The sequence below is a fragment of the Oncorhynchus tshawytscha genome, linkage group LG20 (assembly GCF_018296145.1).
Source record: "Oncorhynchus tshawytscha isolate Ot180627B linkage group LG20, Otsh_v2.0, whole genome shotgun sequence".
In the NCBI taxonomy this organism is placed as follows: Eukaryota; Metazoa; Chordata; class Actinopteri; order Salmoniformes; family Salmonidae; genus Oncorhynchus; species Oncorhynchus tshawytscha.
In genome coordinates this window covers 17,688,617-17,698,264 of record NC_056448.1, presented here as the reverse complement: position 1 = coordinate 17,698,264, position 9,648 = coordinate 17,688,617, and the positions used below count along the sequence as shown (strand labels likewise).

General features: G+C 44.1%; 1 protein-coding gene across 7 annotated transcripts in view; it reads left to right on the top strand.

The window, feature by feature from the left end:
- The window catches only part of LOC112219734 (retinoic acid receptor RXR-alpha-A), a 157,861-nt gene that overhangs the window by 119,290 nt on the left and 28,923 nt on the right, over positions 1 to 9,648 (top strand). For 4 of the 7 annotated variants that reach the window (XM_042302299.1, XM_042302295.1, XM_042302301.1 and 1 more), the window contains exons 4-6: positions 2,083 to 2,248; positions 2,986 to 3,165; positions 6,637 to 6,821. In XM_042302299.1, coding sequence (XP_042158233.1) covers positions 2,083 to 2,248; positions 2,986 to 3,165; positions 6,637 to 6,821 — 531 coding nt within the window. The remainder of the gene's footprint in view (positions 1 to 2,082; positions 2,249 to 2,985; positions 3,166 to 6,636; positions 6,822 to 9,648) is intronic. The other 3 variants (XM_042302296.1, XM_042302298.1, XM_042302297.1) reach the window with 3 other exon arrangements.

Below are 9,648 nucleotides of genomic sequence, written 5' to 3'. Positions count from 1 at the left end.
TCAGTCCAATCAGACGCATGTGTGTTTGTAGATGCGTGTACACACGTGAACAGTATGTGTGTCGAGGCTTTGATAGTTGCTGCCCCTCATTTGGTCCTTGGTGTGGGGCTGCCCTGTTTACAGAACCGATAGAATACAGTGCCTGTTCACATGTCTACATGGGTGTGGCCTTGAGCGGTGAGGACTCCATATGTCAGAGTGAAAGGGGATATGTTTGTCTTTGTGTATAGTTCATGTGTAAACATGGGCAGTACACTAAAGTACCCTGACAGAGAAACACAGCTGAAGAAAGGCTGGACTGTAAGTGTCCTGTTATTTTCATCATTATGGCTTGTATACAACATGTTTTTTTTTTGTCATCTTGTTCTCTCTCACCCTAGAAACAATGTCTGTGCATTTGCCGAGTTAGCGTACAGCTCACAGTAACTCAATTAAGACATAGGCTAGCAAGCTAGGACCCACCGTACACCCTGTATCTCACTCTAGCAAGTCTCCCCGCAGACTGCAACACTCATGTCAACACCAGGAGAGATGTTCATTGTGAGAGGATGGTGTTGTTGGTAATACCACGGTAATATCACCATGAAAATCATTTGCACATTCAGTCCCTTTCATTTTCATTTTTTCCAAAGTTAATTATTTGTACTTTTGGGGTTTCTTTTGGTCGTTTTGACAACCAGGTGTTTGAACCCATTCCATTCACTCCATTCCGGCCATTATTATGAGCCGTCCTCCGCTCACCAGCCTCCACTGGTCTACCAGGAATGAAAGTGTCTGGTGTGAGCAGCATCAGAGATAGGAAGTTACTCAGTGTTACGCCACTGCACTGTATCAGACAGGATGTGAAGGAGATGGTTAATATCAGACAGAACTCTGCTTGGTCAATGATCTTCAGAAACACTGTTCATCAGAACAGAAGTGTCTATGTCTGAACATAGTAACGTGCAGTACACTTATAGTCACCATTTTCACCCCTCTGTTATTGGCCAAACAGTATCTAATCAAGTTGAAGATATTGAGGTGTGTGTGTGTGTGTGTGTGTGTGTGTGTGTGTGTGTGTGTGTGTGTGAAGTGTGTGTTAAATGTCTGTTCATGGCCATGTCTGTTCATGGCCATGTACTGGTACATCACTTGGTAATACCACAGTAATATCATTACTTCCACACATTTTATTTTACTCTTTTTTTGTTGGCTGTAGAATCTCTAGAGCTCTTGAATGTTTCCATGAAAATAATTAGCACATTCAGCTCCTTTCATTTTCAGTTAGAGTTAATTATTTGTACGTCTGGGGTTTATTTGGGTAATTTTAGCATCATGGTTTTACAGCATCCTTAAAGATACAAGGCTTCTAAGAATGATATGTTTCCATTGCTGTACTAATGGTTGGCTATCCAGTCATTACTGTCGTGGGGTTATTCAGCTAAAGCCCTTAGTAACTGTAGGAATTCCAGTGATAACAGAGTTGTGCTGATTAGTGTCACGTAGCGCTCCCTGTGAGGCTACACGGTGTGAGAGGGGGTTTTCACATCAACATTATCAGAGCTGTTTCAGCAGCAGAGCTAAGTGCACTTTTTCCTGCTCTTACTTAGTGCACTTTCTCTTGCTAAAACAAACACTGGCTCTTTATTCTGCTGCACTGCAACATTTTGCATTAGAGTTATGCTAGCTCTGAGCATTCGGGGGGATGAATTAAAGCACTCCTGTGGGTTAGTGGTGCAGGATCCAGCAGCGACAGGTTTTAGATCTGAAACACAGGCAGTCTGCTACTGGAACTACTGCCCAGCTGTAGTTAGCATTAAACCTCCCAGTCAGTTTATCTGCATGGATACATACTCAGCCATAGCCATTTCTGTTTGCTGTTGGACTCAAACTGAGTTCTGCTCTCCCTATACCAGAGCTCACATTCATCATTCTCTTGCTGATCAGCAGAGCTGGTTGATGACGTTCAGTAACTACATTTCCTCACATTTCTGTTTCCCCATTTCTGTAATCTGATGAAGTGTGCGTATGTTTCGGACGCTCTGAGTGTCAGGGGGTCGGAGTGGCGTTGTGACCTGTCTGTGGTTGTGTTTGTGTGTGTTGATGTTCCAGCTGAACTCCCCGATGAACTCGGTCAGCAGCTCGGAGGACATCAAGCCCCCCCTGGGTCTCAACGGGGTGATGAAGGTGCCCGCCCAGCCCTCACAAGGGTGCATGCCCCTTTCCCTTACCAAACACATCTGTGCCATCTGCGGGGACCGCTCGTCAGGTCGGTGCCCTAAGGTTACATATACACACATACCCAAACACACACAAACCTCTGACACGTCATCTGTGGAGACAGCCACACCACCATGGTCATCACAATTTCACACACACACACACACACACACACACACACACACACACACACACACACACACACACACACACGTGCGCACTTATACACACATGCACACACACACACACACATATATACACACACACACACACGCACTTATACACACACGCTCACACACACACATATTCCCACACACATATACACACACACACACACAGAGATCATCAGAGATAGGAAGTTACTCAGTGTTACGCCACTGCACTGTATCAGACAGGATGTGAAGGAGATGGTTAATATCAGACAGAACTCTGCTTGGTCAATGATCTTCAGAAACACTGTTCATCAGAACAGAAGTGTCAATGTCTGAACATAGTAACGTGCAGTACACTTATAGTCACCATTTTCACCCCTCTGTTATTGGCCAAACAGTATCTAATCAAGTTGAAGATATTGAGGATATGTGTGTGTGTGTGTGTGTGTGTGTGTGTGTGTGTGTGTGTGTGTGTGTGTGTGTGTGTGTGTGTGTGTGTGTGTGTGTGTGTGTGTGTGTGTGTGTGTGTGTGTGTGTGTGTGTGTGTGTGTGTGTGTGTGTTAAATGTCTGTTCATGGCCACTCTATGTACTTTTTAAAATGAAACTCAGTGAAGATGGCCTGTCTGTCCCCAGGTAAACACTATGGAGTGTACAGCTGTGAGGGCTGTAAAGGCTTCTTCAAGAGGACAGTGAGGAAGGACCTGACCTACACCTGCCGAGACAACAAGGACTGTCTGATCGACAAGCGTCAGCGCAACCGCTGCCAGTACTGTCGCTACCAGAAGTGTCTGGCCTGTGGAATGAAGAGAGAAGGTACAGCACATGCCGTTGAGGATAAAGGCCCATTTACCCTCTCTCTCTCTCTATCTTTGTCTCTCTCTATCCATCTTTATCTCTCTCTATCTCTCTCTCTCTGTCTCTTTATATCTCTATCTTTATATCTCTTATCTCTCTCTCTTTATATCTCTATTTCTCTCTCTCATTCTTTATCTCTCTCTCTCTCTTTATATCTCTCTATATATATATTATATCTCTATATATATCTCTCTCTCTTTATATCTCTCTATATATCTCTCTCTCTCTCTCTCTTTATATCTCTCTATATATCTCTCTCTCTGTCTTTATATCTCTATCTATCTTTATATCAATTCAATTCAATTCAAGGGGCTTTATTGGCATGGGAAACGTGTTAACATTGCCAAAGCAAGTGAGGTAGATAATATACAAAAGTGAAATAAACAATAATCAATCTCTATCTATCTATCTTTATATCTCTGCCTCTCTCTATCCATCTTTATCTCTCTATCTATCTGTCTTTATATCTCTATCTCTCTGTCTTTATATCTCTATCTCTCTATCTTTATATATATCTCTCTATCCATCTTTATCTCTCTCTCTCTATCCATCTTTTTCTCTCTCTCTATCCATCTTTATCGCTCTCTATCTCTCTCACACACACACACACATGCACACACACACAAGAACCCCCTGTGTCAGTCTTGTCAGAGTTAATCGTTTAGCTCCTCATGTAGAGATCTCGGAGTGTGTTGAGATCACTTGTGTGATAATGAGAGCTCCACTCATCCGCCTCTTTATTACTACTGAATGAAGAGCACTAGTTGCAGAGGACTCCGCATTACTGACTTCCTCAGAGGCGCTCAGCATTGAAATGAGATGCTAATGGAAGTCTTAATTACTGGTTATTCAGATCAGGGCTGGTTCATTGACACGACTTTAGCTTCAGAATCTTTCAGTGATTGTTAGCATTCATAGGCAGACCTATTCATGATTTCAGATTCCCCTTGAAGAACAGTGATTTACCACGAGGGAGGGTAGGAGAATAAATGGAGGGGGGCAGCGAGAGTGGAGGGAGAGAGAGAGATGAGACAGAGAGAGAAAAGAGAGAGAAAGAGAACAAGCTGTTGCCCTCAAAAGAGGTAGTTTTAGTACTTTGTAAGAGAGGAGAATATTAGTACTCTTAGCACAGTTCTCCATCACAGCAGTGGCATCACTATCTACAGTGAACGATTGTTCTGCAATACTATTTTAACTCAGTCACAAAATATTCTGGCTTTAGAGACACAATGTGGTATTCCAGGTATCGGAAGCACACAGTCCAGTTTCAAATCAGAAATCACTTCATGTTAGGATCAGCTTTCCCTATTCTGAACATTAACCACCGCACCAGGCAAAAACAATACAAAACAGATCCTAGACCAGCATGAACAGAATGCTATCACACATCATTAGCCTTTAGCCCGGTGTTCAGTTGTTCAGCCCCAACCATAACCAATGAGCATCAGATGCAGAACAAAATGAAAGCAGAGGAAAAGAGAAAACAAGAGAGTCTAGAATAAGTACATTCTGAGAGCTTTTCTTTCCTGGGCCAATTTGTCTTGACCTCAACATGCACCCCTCCCCCTCGTTATCCCTCCCTCCCCTATTCACTCTTATTTATATCATCATGGGGCTCAACCTCTGTTCAAAGATATGATCATTTACTGCCTTTCACCTCACTGTGCTGCCTAAGCCCCCCTGTACCCTGAGGCAGGGGGAGAGCCAGGCAGCGGTAGTCCAGAAGGCTCAGCGAATCCACAGAAAAACTGGATTAAATGAATTGATGCTCTCCCAGTCAGAGGAAGGGAGAAATAAAGCATGATTTCAGCCCTCCTCACCTCTCTCTGACTCCAGCACAACTATTCTACCCTTGGGCTGACTTCCATCGCCAGACAGCAGTTCCTCTAAAATGGGGCCCCTCGTCCCCCCCTCATTGTCCCCTCCTCCTCTCCCCTGTCTCCCCCAGTCTCCCCGTTCTCCCCTTCCCAGAACCCCCACCCCTGTGATTCAGCATTTGGAATAGAAACAGAAGGAAAAAGAAGAAAAGAGAATATGAAGTGTCGTGGTCTGGGTGTGTAGATGTGTGTGTCTGGGTGTGTAGATGTGTGTGTCTGGGTGTGTCTGGGTGTGTAGATGTGTGTGTCTGGGTGTGTAGATGTGTGTGTCTGGGTGTGTAGATGTGTGTGTCTGGGTGTGTAGATGTGTGTGTCTGGGTGTGTCTGGGTGTGTAGATGTGTGTAGATGTGTGTGTCTGGGTGTGTAGATGTGTGTGTCTGGGTGTGTAGATGTGTGTGTCTGGGTGTGTAGATGTGTGTGTCTGGGTGTGTAGATGTGTGTGTCTGGGTGTGTAGATGTGTGTGTCTGGGTGTGTAGATGTGTGTGTCTGGGTGTGTAGATGTGTGTGTCTGGGTGTGTAGATGTGTGTGTCTGGGTGTGTAGATGTGTGTGTCTGGGTGTGTAGATGTGTGTGTCTGGGTGTGTAGATGTGTGTGTCTGGGTGTGTAGATGTGTGTGTCTGGGTGTGTAGATGTGTGTGTCTGGGTGTGTAGATGTGTGTGTCTGGGTGTGTAGATGTGTGTGTCTGGGTGTGTAGATGTGTGTGTCTAGGTGTGTGGATGTATGTGTTTATAGGATGTGTGTATCTAGGTGTGTAGATGTGTGGATGTGTGTGTCTGGGTGTGTAGATGTGTGGATGTGTGTGTCTGGGGGACTGTTTCTGTTTATTGGGGAATCTAGAAGGTAGAATAAGGAGAAACCCAGTCGGTGCAGAGCAACCACTTTTATATGAACACACACACCTCTCTCCCAAATCCTCTGAGGGTGGAGGTGCGGTTTGGCCTGCCTCGGCCACAGTGAGCCTCTGTGTCTGCTCAGCACACAAACCACTTCCTGTGTCTCCCTGCCAAGCCAATCACACAGCAGATCCAACAAGGCCCTGCTTTAACCAGAGACTTAGTGAGACTGTTATTTACTGGACAGAATAAAAAACCACATTATATTGGACAAAGTCCCCATTTAATGTTTGTGCCCCAGTCAGTCTGTCAAAGCCATTCAGTCACAGTGTCTGTGGTAAACATGCAGGGCCTAAATGAGGAGTGACATCCCATCCATTATTAATGTCTAAATATATGATGGCCGCGAAAGGTGCTTGTTGTTTGTTATGCTCTGAATAGATCTCTTTGATATCACACAGCTGAAGAGGGGCTCCTTGTATGGAGTGATATGTGTATGTTATGTTTACACAGTACTGTGTTCCCTTTCATGTCTCTATTCATGTCACCTGTAATTATGGGGACTGTTTAACTCTGTCTTTACATGAGAGCATGTTATAATAATTGTACACACTCTCTATTTACATATGTACACACACACACACACACACACAATACAGGCATAAACACCGCACACACTAGACAACACCGCAGCAGCAGTAGTGACCGGAACCAGTTTTGTTACACACAGCCGTCCAGGAGGAGCGCCAGCGGGCCAAAGAGCGCAGCGAGAACGAGGTGGAGTCCACCAGCGGCGTCAACGAAGACATGCCCGTGGAGAAGGTCCTGGAGGCCGAGCTCGCTGTGGAACCCAAGACCGAGACCTACATCGAGACCAACCTGGGCATGCCATCCAACTCGGTGAGTCACTACGCCGTACTGTGTGGCTCTGCAGAGCAGGAGCCGCTTACACACTCACTTATGTACAAACACGCCAACATACTTATCCGCGTGTGTACATGCACATGTGGATGTGAGCGGAGTTGAGTGGTCGGAAATCCCGCTCATCGGTGCGCACCGGTGCTCCACATCCTTTCGAACCGCTCCGCTATAAACCGCTCTGAGCTCACAGGGGAAAAAAACGCCGCTCATTAAAATCACAATTTAACCAACATCCATCTATTTATGTGACTTCCTGGACCTGCCATTTGGGTTTGAAGTATTGAATCCAAACCATAGGATTTTAATGAAAAGTTATTGAATAAACATGAAAAGATGAACATATGAAGAGCTCATCATTTCAAATAGGCTACTGCAGTGGTTCCCAAACTTTGTATAGTCCCGTACCCCTTCAAACATTCATCCTCCAGCTGCATACCCCCTCTAGCACCAGGGTCAGCGCACTCTCAAATGTTGTTTTTTGCCATCATGGTAAGCCTGCCGCACACACACTATACGGTACATTTATGAAACATAAGAATGAGTGTGAGTTTTTGTCACAAGCTTGTGGGAAGTGACAAAGAGCTCTTATAGGACCAGGACACAAATCATAATTTATTTAGCCATCTCACATATAAAACCACAGGTTAATGAGAAGGGTGTGCTTGAAAGGATGCACATAACTCTGCAATGTTGGGTTGTATTGGAGAGAGTCTCAGTCTTAAATCATTTCACACAGTCTGTGCCTGTATTTAGTTTTCATGCTAGTGAGGGCCGAGAAATTGAGCACCCAGCTCACTCAGGTGCTTCGTTATATCACATTTGACATTGTCCGTAACCTTGAGTTCAATTGAACACAAAAAAAATCATACAATGATGGAAAGATCTGTGTGTTGTTCTTGTTAATGCAGGCAGAAAAGAGCTCCAACTTCTTAATCATACCCGCACATTGAATATAGTTGCGGAGGGTCCTTGTAATCCTAGATTCAGATCATTCAGGCGAGAACAAACGTCACCCAGATAGGCCAGTCGTGTGAGAAACTCATCATCATGCAAACAGTCGGACAAGTGAAAATGATGGTCAGTAAAGAAAACTTTAAGCTCGTCTCTCAATTAAAAAAACATGTCAATACTTAGCCCCTAGATAACCAGCGCACTTCTGTATGTTGTAAAAGTGTTACATGGTCGCTGCTCATATCATTGCATAGTGCAGAAAATACACAAGAGTTCAGGGGCCTTGCTTTAACAAAGTTAACCATTTTCACTGTAGTGTCCAAAACGTCTTTCAAGCTGTCAGGCATTCCCTTGGCAGCATGAGCCTCTCGGTGGATGCTGCATCGGGAGCAACTGCTTGCATGAACAACACTTTGTTGTATTAAATCATTATAGTCTGTAAATTACACATATAGGCTGTGATTTTGAATTCATTTTTTAGAAACACAAGTTTGGTCAGAGTCTGTGGCTTCAGGCTCATGTGATGGTGCCTGGAGAGAAGGCCAACAGCAGACAATATCCTCTCCACACTTGCAGGGCCACTGGGGATGCTAAATACCCTTTGGGCCACTCTTGCCAGGCTGGGCAGAGATGCAGAGTTTATTTAAAACATTTTTTAGTCCTAAAGTTTTTCAGGCAAAATAACCCAATCAAAACAGAAAGCTTGTTGAAAGTTGGAATATGCCAGGCCTATTGGGACAAAATCAATTATGACCTATTGTATAGATAATAAAACAACAATGAACCAAACCTTTTAAGAGTTCTGAATTTTAGTTTATAAATACTTTGCTACAATGACACAGTTATCTTCTCAGCTCGTTCCTTTCTTTTAGCATGTGCATGTAGTAAGTACACCCTCGTGCTTTTGGGATACGTGTCTTTTCAGATTCCACAATGATTATTTAGTTGTGAACACTACATCACCTCACCTGGATTTAGCACCTGTGTGTTTTATCCGTTTCTTTATGAGAATATTTAGCGGCCTCCTGTAAGGGTTGTCGTCGGTGGAAGAAGGTGAGGACCAAAGTGCAGCGTGGTAAGTGTTCATGATGTTATTTAATAAAACTCCGAACACTAAACAATAAATGACACCGTGAATTTACAAAACCGAAACAGTACCGTGTGGCCCAAACACTCACACGGAAACAAACACCCACAAACCAAAAGTGAAACCCAGGCTCCCTAAGTATGATTCTCAATCAGGGACAACAATTGACAGCTGCCTCTGATTGAGAACCATACTAGGCTGAACTCAACATAGAAAAACAAACATAGACTGCCCACCCCAACTCACGCCCTGCCCATACTAAAACAAAGACAAAAACAAAGTAACTAAGGTCAGAACGTGACAACTCCAAGACCGTCGCTAGAGCAAGTGGCTATAGCAGCACACAAGTAGACTACAAATGCATCCTGTGGCGGGCATGTCCTGAGCGAAATTGGAGTGGGCTAGGATCTCGCTACACGCTCCAGTCAAATTGGGTACGCTGCGCCCCTCGCTCCGCTCTAGCTCCGCTCACAAATTCTGACACACACACACACACACTCACACAGGATCTTAATTTGATCACCCTGTTGTAGGATAAATGTTTAACTTGTAGTGTTTTTGAGGTTTAAAAAGACTTCTGAAGTTTGTAATTTCCACTTTGAAATTTCTGACTTTTCATTACGAAAAATGTGTCAACTGCTACAAAAATGTTAATTAATTATAATCCACATAATAATTCGCATTTCCTGTTGCTGTAGGACTATTTTCCTGCTGTAGCAAACTGGCTCAAATTAAGGTCCTACATCTGTGTTAACCATTTTCACCCAT